The sequence below is a fragment of the Podarcis raffonei genome, chromosome 10 (assembly GCF_027172205.1).
Source record: "Podarcis raffonei isolate rPodRaf1 chromosome 10, rPodRaf1.pri, whole genome shotgun sequence".
NCBI lineage: Eukaryota > Metazoa > Chordata > Lepidosauria > Squamata > Lacertidae > Podarcis > Podarcis raffonei.
In genome coordinates this window covers 57,393,508-57,420,185 of record NC_070611.1, presented here as the reverse complement: position 1 = coordinate 57,420,185, position 26,678 = coordinate 57,393,508, and the positions used below count along the sequence as shown (strand labels likewise).

Genomic DNA, 26,678 nt, shown 5'->3' with positions numbered 1-26,678 from the left:
CAGCGTTGAGACCATTTTTTGTGTGGGCAGAGGGGGGAAACGTCTAAGGGGGTCATGACTGAGATACATAAAATTGTGCATGGTCCTGAGAAAGCAGATATAAATTTTCTCACTCTTTCCCATAATATGAGAATCTAATGAAACCAACTGGCCAGAAATTTAGGACAGCCAAAGGGCATTACTACTTCACACAACACATCATAACCTAACCTCTAGGTTAGTTTACCGCAATGTGGCTGCCTCTGAAGACAGTTCAGACACTTCAATTGGTGCTGAATTCACCGGCCAGGTTGCTCACAGGGGCAAGATGGTTTTGAGCATATAGCACCAGGTAAAGGTAAAGGACCTCTGGATTGACTGAATGGTTAAGTCCAGTCAAGGGCGACTATGGGGTGTGGCGCTCATCTCTCTTCAGGCCATTTGTGGCATTTGTCCACAGAAGCTAGAGCACACGGAAATGCCATTTATAACAGCACCAACTCTGGCCCAAGAGCACTGGCTGCCAATTCGTTTCCAAGCCCAAAATCGACCTATAAAGCCTTAAATGGCTCAGGACTGCAATACCTCAAGGACTGCCTCTCCCTGACGCAGACTCTGTGATCATCATCATCTGAGGCTCTTCTTTCATGTGCTCCAACCACAAGAGGTCTGGAGGATGGGAGCATGAGAACAGGCTTTTTCTGCAGTGGAATGCTCTCTCCAGGGAGGCTTGCCTGGAGCCTTCATTGCATATCTTTAAGCACCAGGCAAAAACATTCCTCTTCTCTCAGGCCCTTGGCTAATTAAACAATCTGCGGCCTTGTAAATTGTTGGGGCAGCACTGTTTTGTTTGCTGTTAGGTATTTCTGTGTTTTTATACTGCAAACCAACCTGTGAGCCTAAACTGAAGGGCAGTTTATAAATTTAAAAAATAATAAAATAATAAATCAATCATGGAAATTTGCCAACCCCAGATGCAAGAGGAGGAAGAGATCAGGTGCCAGAAAACAGACACCCAGGAATAGAGGGGAGAAGCCCCCCCCCCCGCCTCTGTTTCTAGGTGTCAGACAGAAACGAAAAGGTTAGAGATAGCTACCCTGCTTAAGCTCCTAAGTATCATCAACTGTACTGACATGTCTCAAAAAGTCATCCCAATGAAGTTTCGAGTTTGGCAAGGTGGTAGGAACATGAACCGCATCCTTTCTCAACTCCTGTTTCTGTCTGGGCCCCGTGGAGGCCTGGAAGCAGTTAGTCAGAGGGGGCAGAGTCTCTGGAGAAGTGACTTTGTTTGGGGAAGAAATCAAGAATCAATAGTTATATATGGCCAGCCAGGTAACCTTTTAGCTTTCCAGTATCATATTGCCTGCATGAGCTGCAATAGCGATTTCCAACCATTATCTGGGTGGTGCTGCAGCACAGCAAATATCCGTAAGGTAAAATGCCGGGCCCCTGCTGCCAGTTTCCTTGGTTTGTGCCTCAAATGCCTGACATCTCTAGCACAGGGCTAGTGTGATGCCCTTCAGATGCTGCTGGACTACAATCCCCATCAGTCCCAGCCAGCAGGCCCAATCATAAGGGATGGCGTGGGCTACCTCTGCTCTAGGGGAACTTCTGTTCCGAATCATGCAACCTAAATGGTACTTGAAGCCTCTGTGTGCTCTTCCATGACCTATTCCCATGTTCCTGCCCAATACGGGACCGAACTATGGCCAGGCTTCGCAATCTACCCTTCAGTGGCAAATCCGCTTCCTAAAACACTGACTGTTGCTTGCTAAACTCCTGGTGCTGAATCCCTGATTTACGTCTGCTGACAATCTGGCCAAGGCTACTTGCTTCCCAGCACCAATCTTCCAGCTGCAAGGAAACCGACATAGTAGCATGAAGCTATGTTTATTTTGCCCACATAACTTAGTTGCTTGAGTTGAAAAGGTAACAGATCAGAGCCGGCAACCACGGCTTAATTCCAAGTTGCCAGGCAACCGCACATCCGCCAGTGAAGTACTTTCAGACGGCGCTACCAGCAACTTTGGAAAACGGCACTGCTGGCCCTTCATGGGGCCATAAAGCACCGAGCTGGATGATGCTCACAATGCTCTGTAAACAAGATCGTTGTGGGCTATATATCTAATGATGCTTAATTAACACTCCTGGCAAATCAATCCTAAAAACAGCCTCCTTCATAATTAAAACTCTGCCAAGGAGGAGACAGCACCGGAGCTATGGCAACTTGATGCTTGCTGAATTAGGGGAGGAAAAAGAAACGAGGGAGAGGGGGGGACTCTTGACAGCAATTACTGTGTGCTTAGACTAATTCACAAGCAGATGGTTGCACTTAAGCGCCAGTGAAGGAGGACTGCACGTTACTGTCAGCAGGATGAATAGAGAGGCTGTGTCGAGCAGTGGCTAGCTTTCCATCAGAGAAGCCTGGGACAGGCGAAAACCATGATTACTTACTATTCATACTCTGCCATCAGCATACAAGCTTACAAGCTAAACAGGTAGGTCACTGCCTCCAAAGGAGCACCGTGGAACCACTTTAGACTGTCATGGCTTCACCCCAAAGAATTGTGGGAAATGTAGCTTGTTAAGGGTTCCGAAAGTTGTTAGAAGACCCCTGTTCCCCTCAAAGAAGGACAGTTCCCGGAGTGGTTTAACCATCAATCCCTCTTCACAGGCAACCTTGGAGAACTGTAGTTTGTGGGGAGGAATAGGGGTCTCCTAACAACTCTCAGCACCCTTAACAAACTACAGTTCCCAGAATTTGTTAGGGGGAGCCATGGCTGTTTGAAGTGATATCGCTTTAAATGTGGTATTGCTCCCCTCCCCTGATTCCCTCTGAGGCTGGTAAGCCATGAGGAAGAGTTTGGAAGGTTGCCGCTAGTTCTCCACTGCCCCTTACCCACCCGCAGCCCCTCTGGGAAAATCACTGGAAAAGCTACTTGTGAGCAAATGGCTGGTCCAGCAGCTTCTTCCTCACATGAGGACAAGCTGCAGTACAGGCAGAAACAATGGTTTTTGAGGAGAGATTTGAAAGAAGGAAACAAACACATAATGGAAGAATCTTTCCTATAAGGGGGCATCAGCAAGGATGGATGGGAGTAGCCGTTTAAGAGAGCTGAGGAAAAGCTATGGAAAGCTTTAAAGGAAAAGACATGGGAATCATTGCAGGATATGGAAGGGTATGGGGAAGCCACTGAACAGAAATGAAAGGGGACTTCACTATGAAGGGGTATCACTGCTTCAATATCCTCTCTCTCTCTCTCTCTCTCTCTCTCTCTCTCTCTCTCTCTCACACACACACACACACACACACACACACACACACACAACACCACACCAATTAACTCCCAAGTGAGATTGGCTGCTCCTTGTGGGATAAATGAGGGTGTGGTGATGCCACATTTCAAATTGCTAGATGTTATGGGGGAGAGAAGAGGAGGCGAAGGCACTTGTGTAGCTGCTTCTGTCAGCTGTCAACATCCAGGTTCATTCTCCAGAATGTGAGGCTGACAGGCTTAATTACAGAACTATAATTAATACATACTTGTGTTTAATAAATATTACCTGCCAGTTTACGCGGCACTTCAGATTTGCAAGGTGCTTTGCAACAGAAGGGTGTAATCACAATAACTCAGTGCTATGGATAGATGGATGAGTCTATTACCAGCCCTGGCCAATTCTGTATATGCTCATTCCTAAATCAGCTCTGCCCTCTTTCTGCATTAATTTGTGAGTTTCCTTTAAAAAATGAATGAAAATACATACATTTTTTTCTCAGTGCACACAATTCTAAAAGTATTTTATCCTAAAATGTGCATTTTGTAATGCACATTAGTATGGTTTTTGAGCAGAGAGGTGTATTGCAAATTTCAGATAACTGCAAAATATGAAGGATAGTAGCATTAGTCATGCATTAGTCTGGGAGGTGTGAAACTGGCCAGCTCACATTCTTCTAAAGCATTTTCAGAAGCACACAGCTTGTTTTGTCCTCAGTGATTTTTCAAAGCTTCAACATTTTCTGCTCAGCCACTAGAATGAAGGGGAACTGATCAGTCAAGCCAGGAGAAATTCTGTTCTGAAATGCCTGCTTTGGCTTGTTCTTATGCACAGCTCATTAGGGTAGCTAGCCTTCCTAATTCTTTGTACTTTGGCCACAAGCAAGGACAAAAATCCAGGAGGAAAAGCAGATAGACTCATTTGGGCTCCACATTCAACATTTTTTAAATGTCTGGTAATGAAATGCAAATAGTTGGCTGTGCAAATTTCTTAGCAGCATCCTGCTGTATGTAAAAGCTTTCCATGTGACCTTAAAGGCATTTGGCCCAGAGCCAAACTAGAGTTACACAGGAGATGCGTGAACAGTTCCTTAGCTTTTATTTATTTATTTTTTGAATGAAAAGCAGCTGTGGGAGGCTGCCAGTCTGAGCAGAGGAAGGAGAGGCAGGAGGGGTTGCTTAACCCATTCCCCTTCTGCTATTTGTATGCTCACAATCAACATCCTTAATGAGTACCCCCCCACACAAAACTCCCAAGGGTTCTAAAAGCAGCTTGGAGAGGAGCAATACAGAGATGCTTTTCTACTTCTAATCACGGCTACCAATACTTTGTTTCAGTGGGTTTAAATTAAAACTAAACTAAACTAAACATTTCAACTATGTTTGGTTGGTCAACATAGCATATTATTAAAAAGACAAAAAAAATCCATTGGTGTGATATGACACACAATTAGCAATATCTGCTAATAGCTCTAAAAGGTAAAGGAACCCCTGACCATTAGGTCCAGTCGTGGCCGACTCTGGGGTTGCAGCGCTCATCTTGCTTTATTGGCTGAGGGAGCCGGCATACAGCTTCCGGGTCATGTGGCCAGCATGACTAAGCCGCTTCTGGCGAACCAGAGCAGCGCACGGAAACGCCGTTTACCTTCCCGCCGGAGCGGTACCTATTTATCTACTTGCACTTTGACGTGCTTTCGAACTGCTAGGTTGGCAGGAGCAGGGACTGAGCAACGGGAGCTCACCCCGTCACAGGGATTCGAACCGCCGACCATCTGATCAGCAAGTCCTAGGCTCTGTGGTTTAACCTACAGCGCCACCCGTGTCCCAATAGCTCTACTTGGAAACTAAGTAAAGGTAAAGGTACCCCTGACCATTAGGTCCAGTTGCGGACGACTCTGGGGTCGCGGCGCTCATCTTGCTTTATTGGCTGAGGGAGCCGGCGTACAGCTTCCGGGTCATGTGCCAGCATGACTAAGCCACTTCTGGAGAACCAAAGCAGCTATATTTGTGTAATTAAAGAGACTGCATTTAAACTTAAGAATCCTCTGTGAGTACGCTTGTAAACTTGAAATGTCCAGGAAGATATTTTATCAAGACACTATATTTAAACATAAGCACTCTCTGAGGGGGTTTATGTGATGTTATGAATTCCAGAAAACCCACAGAGTTGCAGTTATCTCTTTCTGGGAATTAATTTGCCAACAGACTAATTTGCAATGAGAAACATTAATTCATACCAACCTGTTGTCTATGTAAATGAAAAACTCTTGTGCCTGTCGTATGAATTTATGCAGATAAAGCTTTTAGAGGAGTGAGCATTCACTGCTGATTCCCCAGAGCATCCTGTCCGAGGCAAGATACACTGCCTGCATACTTAGGTTCCGAATATAAAGAAAGACACTCCGCAGGAGGCATAACAAGGAGCTGGGCACAAGCTATGAGCATTTTCCAAACACATTTATGAGGAAGTCAGTCCCATTGAACTAACATGAAGGTTTAGGGCAAAATAAGTTGGTTCAGCGTGGGACTTCTTTGCTGTTTGAACTGATCATGTCTGCTTGGATTCTGTCTGCATGGACGACTAGTAATCAGTAAGGGGAACTGCACAGTGACTTACATATATCAAGTAGGGTGATTCTGTGTGCCTGACACTCACAGAAATAGCTCAGTCTCCCAGGCTTCCAGTGGAAACAGAGCATTTGGAGGTAAGGTACTAGAGCCTCATGCTAGGAGTCCCATTTGAAACACACACACACACACACACACACACACAGTTCCATAGATTGTAGTGGCTTCAAATGCAAGAGCCTAACTCTCTGTTAAGACATTCTGTGATGTACCTGAGGCAAAGAACACCATCTAGAAAAGGTCCCAGAACAAAACAGCACATGCCCCAGGCCTGTACAGAATAAAAACAAGGCATATACCCAAAGTTCCAGAATCACTGGTAATAAACATGCTTCCTAGTAATAAAGATGCTTATGGACCTCCTGGACCAACCAGCTTGTGAGAAGGCACAGCATGTGAGAGTAAAGAATAACAGCCGCAAAATACATTAGAGGTAGGGTGTTGGAACTGGCCTGTGGGCCAGATCTAGAATTCCCTTAATCCCCACAGCTGGGTGGGCCTTCCCACCTGTCTACCCCTTGGTGTCCTAATGATACTTGAGAGCATGCCCTTCAAAGAGGTTCACTGTGACTTCCAACCAGCTGACCAGCAGTTACAGGGAGCCTCTTTGAAGTCCTTTTGGAGGAAGCGCTTCCCCCTCCACAAAGTGCTCTGAGTCCCAGCCGCTTTGTCTGCAGAGGGGGAAATACTTCATTTGAAAACATCTGTCATGTTTTGTCATTGATCAAAAAAAGGCAAGAATGAAAGCAAATAGAACCTTCCTAAGAACTTACTTGAGGGCTGTTTTGTAGTGGTAGATGGCTTCACTGTCCCGACCTTGGTCTTTCAAAAAATTGGCATAGTTGTAGTGCACCTTGGCATTATGGGGCAGAGTCTGGATGCCTGACCTATGAACGAGAAACCACATAGGAACAGTAACAAACACAGCTTTGCTTTTTATTATTGGGATTGCGCCTCTTGATAGTTTGCCGTAAAGGGTACTAAAAATGAGGCATACTGGAAACCACATACTTGGAAGAAACAGGGTGTACCTCTCAAACCAAACTGTAGTTTTGTTGAAATATATATATATATATATATATATATATAATAAATGTCCAATAGCACCTTAGAGACCAACTAAGTTTGTTCTTGGTATTAACTTTCGTGTGCATGCACACTTCTTCAGTCTCCCCCATCCTCCTAGGAATGCCTCAACTAGAAATATACCACCAAGCCATCACTGCCAAAATCATACTGTATGCACACACTTCATAGCCTGAAACCTGGTTCCTGACCCACTTTGGAAATTATTCTCTAATTAAAAGAGGAAATAATAAATATTCATACCCTCCAGCCAAGTAGGGAAAGGTGGGGAACAAATTACAAGGCAACACAAAATGTTTTTCCCATTTCTATTTCCTTCAATCTTGCGACTAATATTTTCCATGCACATTTGCCCAACATGAATTCCTAAACTCTAATATTGTTGCTCCAGAAAATACATAGCAATTGAACTGGCTGGGGGTGAGGGAGGAAAAAACACACACCACAGATTTGAGAACAATGTCCCAGTGTGGTTTCCTTCCGCACTGATTGCTATGGAGTTTCTCACAGACCAACCTGCAATATAGTGCGTTGGCATAAACTACAATGATGTTAATAAAGCCAACACAGGTGATTTTAAAAAACATTTTAGGGCACATGTGATCATAGAAGAGGTTGCCAAAAACAGAATTCTCAGCACTCTCACAAAACTACAATTCCCAGTGCTGAGAGATGTGGCATACAATTTAAACCAATTAAAACTGGGTACCACTGGAAAAATTTAAGGTGCTTCTAGCTGGGAGGCTTAGTATCTCAAATGGGTTTTTGGTGACAGGTTTTTGCATATTTTCTGCAAAAAAAAAAAAAGAGGAATTAAATAAGGGGGAAATATAAACCGGTATTTTGATGCTGATGATGTCATGTGCACACAATATAAAACCTTGCATACATCAACAGCACCAATCCCCCAATAAATACCCATGTGGAAGCATCCATACTGAGCGTGACATTATCACCCCTCCGTTCCGTAAATCATCACCGCCAGTAATAAAGTGTTCCACCATGATAAACCGTTTGCTGTGCAACCTCCTGTTAAATTGCTGTCCATTGATCTTTCCCAAGTGTATGTGTTTGGAACCTATTACATAATTCTGTTTGCAAAGCACAAAAAACAAGTGGGACTACATGCATCACGCTGCTAGTTCTGCAGAGTTAACGTGCATAAATAAAAAGAAGCAAAAGTGTCTTTTCAGGGGTGCAGAGGGAAATCATTCCTAGTCAGCACATTTGGCTCACGGAGCAGATTTACTGATTAAGGATAAGCTATTTTTAGACAGGTAAAGAGCACCATTTTAAAGGTTTAATCCCCAGTGGAGGAGAGACATTGCCTAGCGATCCATTCTCTCTCTGTCCCACACTATCACCTGCTTATAGAGTGGCTAAAACACATATTGTACTGTTCACATTCCAAGTATTATGTACTCTTCAGGTAAGGTATGAAAAATATTACTGGTGGGCCTTGGAGAACCCCAACAAAGCCAAAGTGTTTCCCCAGCCTTGCTGCCCGCGCCTCACCTTAGATCAATCTTACCTGAAAAGGGACTCTCTTGACAGCCAGATTTCATTCTGCTTCACTGTTTTCCATGAGAACAGCAACAGCAGCAAAGCCGAGAGGGTCGCTGCAGTGGCTCCCCATTTATTTAGCCACATACAAAGCTTGTTTAAGCCGTGGACCAAGAGGATGCAGTACCCCATACTGAAAAAGCAATCAGGGAAGGAGGAGGGAGAGAAAAAATTATAGCAAGATGCAATGGTTGAGGTTCTTCCACAGAGGTTAGCATAACCAGCAAGAGAGCAGGTCCCTTGCATTATCTGGTCTTCTCTCACAGTGGAGCAAGATATTGCTAGATGGAGTCATTGCTCCTCTGCGTCTCTTTGCTCATTCTTCAACATAACTAACTTAACACATTGCATGCTGCAATTTCACTACATCTTGCCCAGCTTCCACTGCCTAAGTCAATGATGTGAGGTTGGGTAACACACGGTGAGGTGACATCCTGTCAGATGTTTTGTTAAGCTAGACCAGGGATGAGGAACCTTTGGCCCTCTGGATGTTACTGAACCCCAACTCCCATCAACTCCAACCAGCCTAGCTCAGTGGTGAAGGAAGATTAGAGTCCTGGTTCTCCATATGTTGCAACTGCCATCATAATTGGCCAGCCTGGCTGGATCTGATGGGAGGTAGAGTCTCCTCATCCTGGGGTCTTCATTCCTTAGTTGAATGTTATGAGGGAGAAAGTGCCAAGACACTCAGTGTGGTTCCTGCTCCTTCTCTCTTGGCAACATCTAGTTGCACTTTGGTTCTCAAAAACCTGTAGAACATATTAGGCAACTCCAGAAGTTCAATTTTATGATACAAATATTAAATCGGGGTAGCCAAAGTAGTGCCTTTCAAGTGTTGCTGGACCACAATTCTCATCAACTCTACAGGGAGTTTTAGTTTAGCAACAGCTAATGGTGGCTACCCTTGGTTTTAACTGTCGGGGGCAGGAATTGTAATTCTGCAATACATAAAGTTGTATGAGAGTAGCTTCCACCATGGCTATAGAAGCCAGGTAGTCAGTGTACCTGGGACAAAAGAACACAAACAAGCACATATACTCTGTCCTTCACATATTGTAAAATACATGCTCTCCCCATCACAGAACTTCTGTGTTGGAAAAAATAATGAGGGAAGCAGCGCCCCATGGGTGTGATCCCAAGTCATAGTTCCTGCGGAAATTGTCCAAGGTCAAGGTTTTCAACTATTGCCCTTGGCAAAGTTTTTAAATCTGGAAGAAAATGCTCCTTCAACTAAGATCCTCAACTTTGGTCTACCTCATACTGGCTGGGAAACTCAGAACAATATAGGACACTTCTAAGACTTTAGCCTTTTCTGACTATCCATTTGGTGCCACAGCTTTTAAAAGAACAACTAAATAGCCAGGGTGCGGATGAGGGGAGAGAGATCAAGGTCATGGGATATATATTTTTTGGAGGAGGTTAACCTTTTGTCAGTAATGTTCCAATTCACAGCTGGGTATCACCCCACAAGCTTGCTATTCACAATGGGAGGAAAGCTCTGTTCCCACATGCCACATAATGAGGGGAAAATATGTTAAGTACACTACATTCTGTTAGTAAAAATAAGATATAGCTCTGTCTTTTTTGCTATTGCTTGCTCTTGTCTTCTGCACACTTATTTGCCTAATGCTGACATATGGTTTAACATAATCTTGAACCAGGCCATTTCTTTTGCCCTGTTTTGGTTTTTACTGCCTCTCTCCCATGCTAAACTGAATTGGTTTTTAACATGGTTTAATATAATTTTTAGCATCATTGTTATTATAATTATGTATTAGCTTTTTAATGTATTGTTGTTTAATTGGAGCATTTTGTCTGGAGCATTTTCTTTTTAATATAAGCTGTTTGGGGCTTATAAAGGAAAGGGGGGAATCTACAATAAGCTGCCTTAATAGTGAACTCTTAATTAGTTAAATTCACCAAGTTAAAATGATCTTATGAATCAAAAGTCTCGTAATACGCTCAATAAAAAAACATTCACACTGAACTTCTGGTTCAGTTTTTTTTTTAATTACAAATATAGTTTTTATACAATTTTCATGTGTTTCCTTAAACCATTCCATATTTAAAATAACAACCAACACTGCATTGACTCTATCTTACATATTGGCAAAATATAATTTTCTTCCCAAAGAGCTGTTTGCTAAATCTACAGTCCCTGCTAAATTGACAGTCCCTGCAGATAGCACCAGAAGCTAATCTGCTTTTGTTGTCTAACATTCTTTTGCTTTTATTCCAGTGTGTTTATTATAAAGCAACAGCATCCAAGTATCCTGACTTTTTATGAAATCAAACTTGCTATTTGATTTCTCTTCAGAGTGTTTGATATTAATGGGCAAACAGCTAAACGTTCAAAGTCTGACTCTGGATAAGAATAATCTCAAAGAAAGGATGTTTGCAATGCTTAGTAACTTAATTATCTTTTATCTGGTCAGAGAGCTAGAGAAACAGGAACTAACCCCAAATGCTATAATGGCATTATTTCTTTCCTCCATTATTAAACATATGTGGGAATTGAGACTGTTTCACACTTGATTTCTGCAAGGCTGCATATATTTGCTCCTGGATGTGTTTCTGCAGGAGACTACGTAAGAGCAGAGAGCTCACTTGCACATCATCAACAGCAACAACAACAACAAAAGGAAATGTGCCACCAAAAAACAAGATAACAGATGTTCAAAGAATTTCCATATGCTGATTTATAGGTATGGATGCAAATTTAAGCAGAAACACATCTCACAATAATGGGGAAGACTGTAACCTGGTGGCCTGAATGCTGATGGGCAACTTCAGTGCCCCTGCTGCTCTCCCTTCTGAGGGTTCTAGTTTCCATCAAGTTTCAAATGGACTTGGACCGGACTGACCGACAAACAGACAACTCCTTCAAACAGTGGACTATCCTCTGTAAAGTAGGAAACATGACCACTCTGCCTACAAGGCTATCAACCAAAATGCAAATACTTGGAGCATGCATTAGTGTGTGGCATTTTTTCAGGTGCTGCCTTGGTACCAAGTGGCGGGAAGTCAGCTCCTCAGGAAGTTCAGCCCGATGTTCTTAGAGTATATGAATTGAGGAAACTGGATACATTATGTGAGTACGCCAAATTCCCCAAATGATCAAGGGGTTGAAGCACTTTCTTTAGAATGAAAGGCTGAAGGTTTTCGGACTTGTCAGCTTAGAAAATAAATAGCTACTTAGGATAGTGTGTGTGTGTGAATGTGTGGAATATGAAATACAGAATTATGGACGGCATGGGAGGCTGAATCGAAAAACATCATTTCTCCCCCTTGCATCGTACTAGAATTCAGGGTCACCTAATTAAGCTGATTGGCAGTAGATGCAGGAGCGACAAAAAGAAGCAGCTTTTCGCACAGCGCAAAAATGGATAATGGAAATTTACCACCTCAAGGCTGCTGATGCAGCACAGAGAATGGAAGTGTTATACAGGAGGGATCACAGCTCAGGAGTAAAGCTCATGCTCTGCACGTAGAAAGACACAGACCCTGGCATCGCCAGTTTTAAAAAAGAATAGGGGAGCAGGTAAAGGGAAAGATTTCAGTCTGAGACCCAGAAGAGCTGCTGCCCATCAGACTAGGCTGCAAATGACCCATTAAAATTCATGCAGCCAACTGAAAATCACTGTTATAAGATCTGTTTAGGTAAAAACAAGCCTGACTACAATTAACCTCAGCCTGCAATACCTCCGGATTGCGGTACCCTCGGTATTCATTGATAAATGTTGTTAATAAATGCAGCAGGGCAGCTACAGGTGTCATTAATTTCAACAGGAGATACCCTTAAGCATGCTATCCCAATGGAATCTACAGGGTTTAAAGGTGCACAATGCAGGCTGGATCGTGCCCTTTCTATTTAGAAAGAACTTTTATCTAACAATACTTTTGACAGCTCTTTTAAGCCACAAGAATGTCACAATCCTTTGCCTACCTCACCACAACCCTTTGAGGTAAGTCACAACTTTCCCCATTTTATGTTCAGAGAACGGAGAGTAAGTGTTCACACCTTGCCAGTGGTAATTCATGACAGAGCGATGTGCCAATCCCTATTCTCTCATATTCAAGTGAGGTTGCAATCTGCAACCACTGGTGAGACTTAAAGGAATATGATCTAAGGATCAAATTCTGGCCATTTACAAATAAAATTTGCATATGTTTTCAACTGATGAGTAGTTAATCCTTTTGTGTAAGGTTTTTGTTGGGGGGGTGTTCTTAAGCAGTTATCTACAGAAAACGTACGTTGTATAAAAGTAGAGGGATTGCATTTGACTTCAATTGCAGGGGGAACGACACACAAGGCTTTCATCGAAGTAGAGGTTTTGTCATGTTCACAGCATTACCAATGATTTGCCAGAGGCATGGAGAAATTCAGATTTCCAGGAGTAAATTGAAAAAAATAAAATGGAAAAAGACTAGATTGGGCCAACAGCACACCAAATAAGCATTCGTAATAGGAAGTTAGGAGGAAAATATCCCCTAGAAGCAAGTGAATAATAATATATTCTCTTCAAATGAATACTTGGCTGGAGAAAAAGGGAGAGAGCTCTTTTGTGATTTTAAAGGGTCACAACCTCATAAAAATTTTAACTCTATTCTCACATCCTCATCACACTATGAATTTTAATTGCTATCGAACAAAATGCTATTAAAAGAGGTGAAGTAAAATGGCTACAAAATCCATTTCTCTTTTTACTTCCAGTTCCTCCCCCCACCCCCCTCAAAAGCATCAAATCATCTTTTGGCTCATTACAATGTAAGCAATTTCCTTTTTAAGGAGGACATGGTGAATACAAATATGTGCTTTTGAAAAATAATAGGTAAGTATCATTTAATGCCGAGTGCTAGACCCCAAGCCATCTCAAAACATTCCATGGTGACCTGAATATTCCATAACCACCACAAAACTTCACATTCACTAATATGCATTATTTAGATAAACTGATCTCTCGCAGACCTTGACAAAATGCCTTGTGAATATTAAGCGCACACACATACAGGCTCCCAAGATCATCATCATCATACAACATGTACAGCAGAGCCATAACTGCTTTCCTTTAGCAGAGCGTACCATATTAACAGCAAATGTTTGACCCTCCACTGCTGGTCATAGGCAGTGGAAGATCAAATGCTGCAGAATGCCAATGAAGTCCCAAGAGGCAGAGCACCACCTCTTGGGACGAAAAAGTGGTGTGGCATGGTCTGCCCAAACAAGTTGGTTCCAGTTTCTCAAACAAGTTCAGCAGACTAAACTCTGTGGGTCAATTGTGTGATCTAGGCTATAGTACCAGCCTGCCTAAATGTTGTCAGATGAACCATAAAGTCAATCTGAATCCACTACAGGGACCTGACACCCACGAAGCACTTATGAGGACGGATTTGATAACCCCAAGCACGCCATCAGGAAGCGCCAGATACTACAACTATCTGTGGCACCACTGACGTTCTTGTAAATAAACACAGAACCAAACATGTCACAGGCATGAATACTTATAGAGATTATTACGTAACCTCATTCCTTTGTGTGCTCATGGGACAAAACTGTGATAGTTAAATAAGCAAGCAGTTTTCTAGCACCGCTGGCTAACATGCAAGTTGCAATGTTAGGATTAAGTAGCTGCTACCATATAAATATGTGCCTTCTTACGACAATCACAGTTGCAAAATCCATGGATCCCGTCCAAGAGGGAAAGTTCCCAAGACTGATAAAAAATAAGGGGGGAAATGACTTAAGCACATTAACCAGGAAACAATAACTGAGCGCTTCTGTAATTTGCTCATTGTGATGTGGGCATTTAATGGGGAAATTCTGAAACCACACTAGCAATACCGAAGAAACCCACTATTGTTTTCAGCAGGGGAGTTTTCTGAGAAACAAGTTCTTTCAGAGTTAGGAGACAAGAACTCTTCTAAAAAGGCAGAACACCAGCCTTGAGTGTCAAGGCAATGCATCTAGCTCTGAACTACCTTCTCCTGAACATTCACCAATATGTGATACAGCTACTGTATTGTTATTTAAGCAGAATCTTAGCAGCTAGGGAGATATAAAACTATTTTAGTTCTAAGGCAGATGTAATGCAAGTCTGAACCTGTTTATTTGGAAGCAAATCCTTCTGAAACCAGTGAAAGTTTGTTTAGTGTACTGCAGCTATTGTGTTAATGTGAGTTTGTTTTCATGCTCATCAATGCTAAGGAATATGGCAGAACCGGCAATTTGATCATGCTCTAGTCCAGACTTCTCCAACTTAGTTCCCTTTACATGTTTTACATGTTGTTGGACTACAACAAGCCAGTGTAGCCAGCAATCAAGAGTGATGGGAGCTGTAGTCCAGCGGTCAGCAAGATTTATCTTGCCTAGGCCGGATCGGTCCCACAGAGATCCCTCTATGGGCTGGATTGGACCCGTGTTAGGGCACATGCACGTGATTTTCGGCATCTGCACAGACGCGATTTCCTACGCCTCAGAAGTGAGTCCCTGCACTGCGTTGCGCCGGTGTAGCGCAGCACGTGAGCGGCCAGCTTGGTTCGGGGCTGGCTCATGGGCCGGTCAAATGACCTCCAGGGGCCGCTTCCAGCCCAAGGGGCCTTAGGTTGCCGACCCCTGCTGTAGTCCAACAACATCTGGAGAGCACCGGGTTGGGGAAGGCTAATCTAATCAAAGCTAAGCACTTTAAAATCTTACTGACTTTAATGGAGGGTATTGCTTGCTATGACTTTAAGATTTCAGGATGTTGCCTGGTTAACCTGCAAAACCTAGAAGAATAATTGAGGAAACGTTTTAAATTTTAATTATTAATCGCTCCTTACTCCATTCCAGGACACCCACGTTTACTGGCTTTCCAAATAATTGCAAGACAACAGTGGAGTTTGCAGAGATCAAGGAGAATCATGGACATTGAAATGCAACCAGGTGCCAATATGTACCCTGGTTTTATGGTAAAGAAATTTGCATCATCTGGGCTCAGGAGGCTGTGCTTTGCATGCAGAAGATTGCAGGTCCAATACCCAACATACCAAGCTAAGACTGGGAGAGACTTCTTTCTGAAACCTTGGAGAAGCACTGTTGGTCAGTGCAGACAATACTGAGCTGCATTAATTGACTCAGTGTGAAGCGGGTTTTTCCTATGTTCCTGTAGAAGACCTTTATACACTTTCCTGCACAGGAGGAACCAATGGCCAGGCTGGATAGAGTTAGTCTAGATAGAAGGTTCTGTAATGGCATAGCTTACCACAGAGGGCAGTGGTCAGCAATTCCTGACAGGGTGTGAGGTCACAAGTAACCTAGGGGTTACCCAATGAGCCTCTGCTCTGCCAGCTAAACTTAACTCAAGAGATCCATGATGGAACCTCATGACATTTTCGTTTCTCCTCCTCCTGTTTTAATTAAATACAGCCATGGGGGCTGTCAGTTTGATTGGAGTAGCAGTGCCAGCATGTGTGTGTGCGTTTAAGCCTTCCCTCTCCACCCCCCAGCTAGTTTTTTTAATAATAAAAAAATCACATACCAAATCCCTCCCAGTCAAAACTCCCTCGCTTGAGGTTGTTGTCTTCCAGGTGAGAGTGGGGAGAATAGGAGTACCTGTAGCCTAGGGCAAAGTGAATTTGTTTGGCAAACCACCATGAGAGTAAGGGTTAAGCAGCCCCTCCCAAGTCAAACCTCCCAATCAGCATTTAATTAAAAAAAGAAATCAAAACCTTTTATTGAATACCAGAGGGATGCAATGCAAGCTTTTATACAAGATTTTTTTTTCCAAAAGCACAATAATACAATTTAAAATATGAGAATTTGTAAATTTGGGAGACAGTCACAGATCTTCCACACAACATGTAACTTGGCCCTGAAACTCAGGTCTAACAACATCCAACTGCTATGTAAAGGCTTCTAGAATTTGGCAGAGACTGTTACACTGTCCTCTGCATTTACATGAACAGAATTTTTTATTAAAAGATGTTTCATTCGGAAAAGAAGACCAAAGAAAGCTTTATGGGACCACTACATACCTATGGGTACATTGCCCCCAACCACACTGGTTAGATATCCTCGTCTTATTCTAATTCAATAACTGAGACTTAAGAGCAGAGGTGGAAACAAAATCCAAGAAATGAATATTGTGCTTGGCAAGAGACGAAACTGCTGCTAAAGAAAGTTCTCAATAATGTTATACGTCCCTGCTCTCATTATTTGCTCAACCATTTTATTGCCAGGCTCTCCCTTGGAGCAAAATTATAAAGAGGGGGTGGGAGGAATCTTTCTTGCTTTGCAGTGGCTACAAATTCTTGTTTGAGGAGAGTGCTGCAAGACTGTGTTCGAAATAAAACAAAAGAGATCATTGCTTGCTATTCAGTCATTTTGTGAGCAGTCATATTTAGCCCCCTCAATCCTCTAGGCCTGGTATCAGTTTTCGGAGCAGAGCACACCTCCCTTTTCCGGGGGGAACCTTAGAACAACAAACAAGATCTAGCCATTTTAAACATAACATAGGAATTGACTGCCATGCACATTTTTCATTTTAGATTTAAGTCCCAGTTCTCTGTCAATCTGAGGCACGCACCATTTTCTCCCAAGGAAATTCAGGACCCAGCAATCAAGAGCTGAAAGCAAGAGCTCCTGGCTCCCAGAGGCACAGTAAGCTCTGAGGAGCGGGGACGGGAAGGGAGCAGATTCTTTCCCAAAGAGTGTGAAGGAATGTGCCCCTGTCCCTCTAGGCTAAACTTTCTTGTGTAATCATACAGTTACGAGGGATCTCAAATGTCACCTCGTCCAGCTCTCTGCCAATGCAGGAAATCCACTGCCACAGCATCCCTGACAGGTGAGATCAGGTGTCCTAGGTGGACCGTCACAATGGAAACTAAGAACAGACAGTGACAGTTGCCCGATGCAGTGATGCTGTTGTGGATCAATACTCTTGCTGTCCAACACTGTTCTTTTCCTGCAGGGTCGTCTCCCTTCCATGGGCATGAATCTTCTTTCTGGTGGCAACTAACCATACAAGCTAATCACCAAGCCTCACGATACAATATGGAAATGATCTGAAGTGTACTTTTTAAAAACTGGGGAGGCAAGCTTTAAATCGATAGATTAAACATCTAAAGATTGAATTGATTAACCCATTTGAAGCAAGTTAAAGGCACTCATGCTCATTAACAAATAGCATGTTAGTGCAATAGACCATGAAAAGGAAAATATTACAGATCTGACCCCAAATGGAAGCTTAGTGCTCTCTTCAGTATAGGGGTCTGCAACAAAATACTGCAGTGTGGATATTCAGGGTCCTTTTCCAGGGTACTTACTCTGTGCTATCCTCTCTTCCCAGTTTTCAATTATCCCCCTCCCCAATAGTCAGTTCACATTCCATGCCTACTTCGCATGCCAATTCCTCACTGGACTGTTCTGGTGGGTGTCCACCCCAACCACTGCCAAGTCTTTTGTACTTCTGCAAACCTTGGACTGCTCTGAGCCTCTTGGTCAGCAGTGGTACATGAGATGAGGGGGAGGGTGGAACAGCAGTGCCATCCTCCTGTCATCGGCCGTGATATGACACTCTGGGTCAGAGATGAGACAGCAACAAAGGGTTGGTGGCAGCCCACAAGTGCATGCTACAAACAGAGATTTCCTTCACATTCCACCACTGTTGTTACCTCCCTCCTGTGAATGGGCGGTGTGGTTTTGGATACATAAATACCAGCACAAAGTACACTATTAGTATATGCAATATCAACATTAATGAGGTTTTAGTATCACTCTTTCTCTCTCATTTTTGTATACATCTCTGTTTTTTTCATCTGACACGTCTTCATACCGCTGCTGAGACGTGTTCTGTTCTCATTCCATATTACAGAAACACAAATGAGCCTAAGTTTTTTAAAAAAACAAACTAGCCCTTCAACTTCAGTCACACCAATTTAGCAACTCATCTACTGATTAAATCAATTCGAATTTGTGAGATAAGCATAACATTGTTTTGTACACACTAGGGAGCAATCAACATCGCCCAATATCTCCTGATCAAGACAGTGGTTTTCAATATGCACTCTGGGGAACTGTAGATGCCCTGAAAGCTTATAATGGGTTCCCTGGTTTTTTAAAAAAACAATAATGGCAGACAAGTTTCCTCTCAAAGGGAGCTTTGCCAGAGTCCAAAGCTACAGATCACGCCAACAATGAGAGCGTTGGATGTGCCTCACTGTCATTTTCAGCCATCTTAGTCAGTACCTCACATGAACTGAAAGCCAAACCAGATGAGACACAAATCAAACAACTGTGTGATAATTGTTTCAAAAAGTAAATTGCAGGTGCAAAGACCCCAATCTAAATCAAGGCCCTGAAATTGGGTTTTTATTGAGTGTTCTCTGCAAAGTTATACATTGCAACAGCACTAACCCTGCAATTTGCATTGTCGAGGGGGGGGAGCGTCAGTTTACCCCACTGGGAACGTTTTTTAATGTAGATGCAACGTCCCCAATCCAGACTGGGACCATAAGAGGACAAAGGGGTAAATCCCCCCCTACCTACCCCTCCAATTCCAGGATCCCACTGCAAATGGGGAGACTGTGCCTGTAATTTATTTATTTTTAAGTCATTCATGCAATTGCTAATTGTGTGATTGGCATGTCATCTGCTTTGGCTCTGTGTGCACACCAGAAAACAAGTCCAGAATCCTCTGGCTTTCCATGAAAAGAAGTTCAAGAATTCCTTGGCAAATTAAAATGTTCCCTAAAGCTAAAAATGTTGAAAGACACCGCTCTAAGAGATAATAGGCCACATTTTCCACTTTCCCAGAATGGTGTGCGTTTTGTTTGTTGTTTAACAGTATCTCTCTAGATGTCTACCCAACAAAACGCCTGTCTTCATTCATTAAAATGTCAGGCTAGATCTCATTCTGTGGCTTAATCTGACATTTCCAGTATCCTCCTTTTTTTATGTTGAACTAAGAAGAACTTGTGACTCAAATGCTTTATATCCAAACAAAATAGCTGACATTCCCAGGAATCCAAATTACAGTAAGACAATGGACTAGGTATCACATCTAGTACATTTTGAAACGGAATGCTATAGTTTACCAAAGCTCATTTCTCCCAACCCAAATTTCACTCTAAACTACAATCAGTTTTTCTAAGAATAATATACCCAATACAGGCTGAAGTAACAGATCTAGATAGAAATCCAATATTTTTCTTTCTTTCCCAGTTCTATCTAATGTTTACAAATAAAGAAGACAACAATTCACCTCTATAGTAGTATCTAGGAAGATACCATTTTGACCAGACTTCGGGTCAGCTCATGGTCACAGCAGTATCCACACTGGGCCTATCCATCACTGTGATTGGTGTAATTGTGGCACCTTGAGAAAGGGCTGTTGTTACTGTACAAGAAACAAGGACCACATATACAATCCTTACATGAAGTCACTAACAGTCACAGTCAAGCTGTTTGAAAATCACTGCCAGCATAGCAACTCTTTCAGTAAAGCCCTTGAGTAGATCTAAGTATTGAACCATCCAAATCTCATTTTTACAGATTTACTTTAGCACTTGATGAGCAGCAGACCACGAATATCAGCAAAGTAGTTACAAATGAATGGGATTACACTGCATCACTGCGTACAGCTAGTTGAACAATTCTATCTACCACTGCCTGATAGATGTTCCTCGACAAATTCTGCAGAATTTCTGAAGCGATAGTTCTAAATACTTGTACATATTTACTTGTGGGAATAAATATGGGCTGAAGACCTTAGTTTTTAAATATCATAATTGAGAGTGTCATTTCAAAAGAATTAAATGTGTGAAAATTACCTAGGCATATACAGGACGCGCTCGGCCACAACAAATCCCACCCTGAAGAAGAGGTTGCTAGCCGGTATGAAGGGGAAAACCAGGAACAACAGGCCAACTAGAACTTCTCTGTGTTCCAGTTTCTGCAACGAAACAATAATTAGAGACAAATGAGTGAAAAAGAATGCCAAGTTCAGGGAAGATCATAGTTCCAATTCTAATGTAACAATATTCATACTCATATTTTTCATCATTTCATTTAACAACAACAGCAAAACTTAAGAGATTGTATTGCACTGTATAGCATCCAAGCACTGGTTCACAGCTAAAACCTTTAGGTTCAAGCTAAATGTTAAATGACCTCTTTATACAGTATTAGCCTTCCACACACATTTTGCAAATGGCAAAAGGACAAGGAAATGATAATATCATATTATGAGTATTTTCCTACTACATGTTATTGGGGAGAAGTGAGAGAAGGCAAAGTTGGTGATGTCCAAGAATTTCCCCTAATATATAATGTGTCACTGAACTATACCAGCTTGTTTTTACTTATCTTGTATATATTCATCTTAAGCCAGTGGATTATTGTCATTCCAATTTTACAGAAGCAGAGGGATTACAGTTTGCATAAGGTTTATCAGTGTTTCCATGGCTGAGCTGAGATTGGAACATGGAGCTACCAGATCTAAGTGAGCTACTGGCCCCATTCACAAGCAACAGTAAGAACAGGCTTCCTCAACCTCGGCCCTCCAGATGTTTTGAGACTACAATTCCCATCATCCCTGACCACTGGTCCTGCTAGCTAGGGATAATGGTAGTTGTAGGCCAAAAACATCTGGAGGGCCGAGGTTGAGGAAGCCTGGGTAAGAATATTGTCCAAACTAGGCCAATATTTTGCTCCAACCCTACGTTTCTCAAGGGAAGACTAAAGGCTAGGAAATAACATGTACCATAATATTCTACAATGGGAGGAAAAATCTGAGGTACTGAAAGAAGAAATCTAATTGCCCTGTCCAGAACTGGGCTAGAACATTTAGCAATTCTCTTAAGTACAGTCAGCTGCTTAATGATCTTGGCTAACTGCTTAATGATCACAGCTAGTGACCACCTTCTCACTAAGCCAAAAGCGTTGAGATGTTCCAGCAGCAAGCTTCCTTAGGAATTTCAAAGCCTGCCGAAATAGGTCATTTGTTCAGCAGTTCCTATACCCAACAGCCATTTCTTGCAACATTTAGGCTTTTCCTCTGAGAACTCCATTCCACCCACAGCAGCAAACATTGATATTTGATGCCTAATAAAACTAAGTAGATGTAACAAGGAACCGCTAAGAGGCTAGAAACATGAAAAATGCACAGTGTTATTTTTATGGCCACTTTTCAGTCTATAGTGCACCGGAGCATTTTATAGCACTCAAATTCTAAGAAATATTGCCTCACAGGCACAGGCACGCACACACTCATATTAAATACACATGTGAGCATGCACATACACAATAGTGGCAGCACCAGTGCCTCAATATCCAAACTACCCTACACAATTACATTGAGGCCCCATTCACTTTCAGCCGGCAAAATGACCATGCAATTTCTTAAAGAATCGTGGGAACTGTAGTTCAGGGTAGGAACTAAGAACTCTCTGCAAGGCCCCATTTCAACATGATGGCATGTAGGCAAGAACTCACCCATTGCATCTCATTTCAAGTAACCCTTACATGCCATGCATGCAATATTGGCACACTAGTGCAGCAAACCGTCTGGGTCAGGGATCTCTGGTATGCTAACACTGCATGAAAAGGTAAAACAACACGGCACAGTAAAGTTCGTCTACCTTGCTGAAATCTGGTTGTCCTAGGCACTGAATTCTTAGCTCGCTTCTCGGACTATGGTTGGTTCGCAGAGCAGCAAATTTAAGTATGTTGTGTAAACATGCTCTTATAGAACCCCAAACTCTCACCTTCATCCTGTTTCCAAAAACAATTCGGGGCAATTTTTACACAACCACTTATGTGTGAGATGGCTGACTTTCAGCACACTTTGTGATCGCTTAGGCATATACAATAATTGGAAATGGGGGTGGGGGAGCAATGGGAATAGACAAGAGAGAATATATATTAATCTAACACATTTTAGACCCTTCTGGTCCCTTGCGGAAATCTAAAATCAATTTAAAATATGTTTAATTCGCAGAACTGACTATACTATACTATACTATACTATAGTAACCGTAATACTATACTATACTATACTATACTATACTATACTATACTATACTATACTATACTATTGTTATAGGATTGGGGGATTGATTTGGATGACGCTCATGGCTACTAACCCAGGCTGTGGTTTTGCAGCTACAAGATGGGGGTCTGAAATGGTCAAAGCAGTTTGCATCTCTAGCTACCAGGCCCAACAACTGCTTTCAAGGATTCCAGAACAGAAAAGGCACACTCCATGTTATGGCCATCTAAAAATGACACCAGCCAGACTATTTTCACTTTTCGCCACTCAACTTCATTGAGAAATTCTAAATTCTAGTGTTATCATGGGGGGCGGGCCACGATCTTGCCTATGCTCTCCACGCCATTTCGAATTATATCAGTAGCAGAGCACGGTCTTTCCATGCACAAGATCCCAGCTGCAGTCCTGGCATCTCCAGTTACAAAGGCTCTGAATGGCAATATGAATGGCTGCAACTCTTGAGATCTGTTGTCAGGCATGGCTGACAATAATGGGATAGAGAAGCCTTCAGTCTTACCCGCTACAAGGCAGTTCCTTATCCATTCAGTATTCAAACTACAAGGCAGAAGTGAAATTTTAACAGGAAATTTTTCAACAATGGCCTTTCATCAACCTTTTCATCCTTTTTAAGACACAGATGTGACTGACTGTGTGTTAATCAGAGCCTAATCTTCATTTTTGGATATAGGCTTTTCCCCTCCTCCTTCTCCCTTTTGTTCCTAGCAAGTCTGTGAAGAATTGGTTTGATTCTATCCACTTAATCCTACAAGCTCTAATGGTACTTGAAGATTTTTGCTGAACAAATGCAGACAATGACATAAGATATATTCAGAAATAAAACTCTAAAGACAAACTGTGTCTTTAAAAAAAAAAGAGGAATTGGCCTTTATAGCCTTTTTCTTTCGAAGACACTAGATTGCTCCTGTGTGCAGAAAAAAATTGATGCAAGAACATACTCACCCCCTTTTTTTTTTACAGATTACAAATAGCAAATAAAAAGGGAAAGTCAAACTAGGAAGGAGGACAGGGATTAAAATGCTTTTACCATACAAATTGTTAACACAGATACTTTTCTAGCTCTTTTATTTGTGGAAATAGAAGAAATCACATGCAGATGGTATTCTGCCTATCAAGATGTGGGGCTTATTGTGTTCGTTTTACTGGTTACAATGCTAGTGCTTTTGTCTCGATTCCTAACGTTCCTTTTTTGCTGCAGTACCTCTTGCATTATGGAACCATGGCTTTTTTATCAATAAGTTGCCGTGTCGCACAAAATTTTAAACAGTGGGAAAGAACTGCATGTCAGGAACCCACCCCAAATTTCATTACATGAAATTAGAACACAATATGCCCATAATCTTCCAAGTTAACCAGGTTGCAAAAGATTTTTTTTTTCTGGAAACACCACAGAAATGAGCCCTGAACTTCCATTAGATTTCCAGAAGTGGCTTTTATGCTGTGTGAAAGGTCACATGGAAATTAACAGGTAAGAAAATGTCGGGGAAATGCAATAACGTGCTGTCCAAATGCAGCCCAAGCAGCAGTCTAATTAAATAGCTATAAAGTTATGCACTACTCAGTGGTCTGGAGATCTCATTGCTTTTCTACATTTTAACACTTGGCTTATAATAGCTTAGATATCTGATTTGGCATATGGACAGTGTATATTAATTTATACATTTAAGTTATTGCTAATGTCAGCAGGCAATGTTCAAGCTATATGTGTATTGGATCCCCTCCCCCATCTTTTGCTTTATCTTATTCAGGGAACAAGTTGGCAAAACCACATTAACATAGTGCCAGCCTATACTTATAAAAGAAGAATACCCAGCTCTAGCTTTGATTTTGTGAATAGATATATAGATTCTATAGAAGTTATTAAGGACCAAACATGACAGACAACAGTTGTGGAATGTGTTTGCATTTGTGTCCATCTTTGCAAATTTTGGCAGATGAGAAGCAGTGGCATATAGGACTGCTTCTATATGGAGCCCTAAGTAAGACACGGGTGGCACTGTGGGTTAAACCACCGAGCCTAGGGCTTGCCGATCCAAAGGTTGGTGGTTCAAATCCCCGCAATGGGGTGAGCTCCCGTTGTTCAGTCCCAGCTCCTGCCAGCCTAGCAGTTCGAAAGCATGTCAAAATGCAAGTAGATAAATAGGTACTACTCCGGCGGGAAGGTAAACGGCATTTCCGTGCGCTGCTCTGGTTCACCAGAAGCGGCTTAGTCATGCTGGCCACATGACCCAGAAGCTGTACACCAGCTCCCTCGGTCAGTAAAGCGAGATGAGCGCCGCAACCCCAGAGTCGTCCGTGACTGGACCTAACAGTCAGGGGTCCCTTTACCTTTAAGTAATGGTTTAACTTTAAACACATCCTTTCATGCCCTCCCTTCCAAAAAGAAAAGGTATTTTAATCCAATCCTGTGGGTCTGTTGATCTAGAATCATACGAGGCGATGAGCCTATAGCTGCTTCAACATTTGCTACTCCTTAAGGAGTTAAAATTCACAATTTTAAAAGCTCAGTTAATCTCCTTAGTGTTTCCTGTGCTCCTGTAAGTCAGTTAACAGGGCAGGCGCGCAGTTTATGCAGGGAAGGCGGGAGAGAGATATTCTTTTAGCCAGCCCCAGGGTCTCTTGACTTATTGCTTTCTCTTCCTGAAGCAAATGCTAATGCAATAGTCATAGAAAACCTCATTGCCAAAGCACCAGGAACATCAATAGTGACCTTAGCAGGGGTGTCAGGAAATTCAGCAGGCCCTGAGGAAAATCAAGGAAGGATTGATTCAAAATGGGTCTTTTATGAAAATGAAGGCATTTTCCAGAGAGTAAAATGCAATAAGTCAATAAACACCCCTGCTCACCTTGTATGTCTTTGGTGCATGGGGGGATAAGAATTGTTTGGGAAGGGAGAGAGAGATATGTGCTTCCAAAACCTTGTCCATTTTGGCCTCTAGGAAGCGCCCTTGCCGTCAAGGAACTATAGACAGCCATTTGTAGATGAAAAGCCAACTGTAGCAAGGTATGTAAGGTCTTTATTCACACAGACTTAAAATGGTGAACAGCATCCTTAGCTGCTTTTGTAACAGGCGCTAATTCATTTGCTGCTAGGTCACCTTCCGACACAGATGTTCAGTTCACATACAGATGTAGAACAACTTAATAGAAAGCAATTTGATTACAACTTAATGCAAACCAATTTGATTAGACACTTAATATAAACCAGTTAGACTACAAAAAACAACTAAAAAAGCACTATTTCCAAATGCTAGGCAAAATAAACATGCTTCTTCTACATGTTTCCAAGACCAGGCCAGAAAACAGTTGTAAAATGCAGTGTAGTGGAACAGCCAGATACCACACCTCTACGCTCAAGGGAGAGAACTGCACAGGTGTGGATTGGGGTGAAGTGAGGGACATAAGAATAGCTCTTCTGTTCTGTCTCTGATGCTGGAAGAATTCATGGAAACTGGAGGAAACGATGTATTGCAGGCTAACAGGCTGAAATGAGTTCCATCTGCTCCCATGAATGCTTAGCCTACCCAGGAGCCTTTAGTGAGGGACTTTATAAAAAGCTTTTTGAAAGCCTAAGTACATAATGTTGACTGGATCACCACTATGCAGGTGCTTGCAGACACTCTCCAAGAGCTCTAAGTTTAGTGAAACAGGAGTTATCCTTACAGAAGCCATGCTGGTTTTCTTTCAGCAAGACCTGAAGGCTTGGCCATTCTAGATGATCCTTGTGGTCCCTTCTATGATTCTATCTGTAATGCTTTCCACCAGCTTCCCCAAAACAAATGTTACGCTAGCCAGCTTGGATCTCTTCTGAATCGCTTTTTAAGAAATTGGTGTTGCACTGGTCTTTTTCCAGTCCTTGGTTATGGGGGCTGGTTTTAGGGACAAGTTACACATTTTTGTTAGAAGATCAACAATTTAACATCTCTTTAAGAATGCTCAGTTGTACCTGGATATTTGCCACTTTCTAATTTGCCAGCAATGCCTAGAACTTTGTCGCTTGTCACTACTGCAGGCAATGACCATTTTGCGCTGGGGTTCCATTCCTGGCCCCCGCGCACATCAGCAGAGTGCACATAAGCCTGTTGCTCCCCCATTCTGCCTT

The 26,678-nt window shown here is 42.3% G+C and overlaps 1 protein-coding gene across 6 annotated transcripts in view; it reads right to left on the bottom strand.

Annotated features, from left to right (window-relative positions):
- Positions 1 to 26,678, bottom strand: part of TMTC1 (transmembrane O-mannosyltransferase targeting cadherins 1) — a 164,822-nt gene that overhangs the window by 42,419 nt on the left and 95,725 nt on the right. For all 6 annotated transcript variants that reach the window (XM_053404675.1, XM_053404673.1, XM_053404676.1 and 3 more), the window contains 3 exons: positions 20,340 to 20,461; positions 8,500 to 8,664; positions 6,656 to 6,769 (listed from right to left, as the gene is read on the bottom strand). In XM_053404675.1, coding sequence (XP_053260650.1) covers positions 6,656 to 6,769; positions 8,500 to 8,664; positions 20,340 to 20,461 — 401 coding nt within the window. The remainder of the gene's footprint in view (positions 1 to 6,655; positions 6,770 to 8,499; positions 8,665 to 20,339; positions 20,462 to 26,678) is intronic.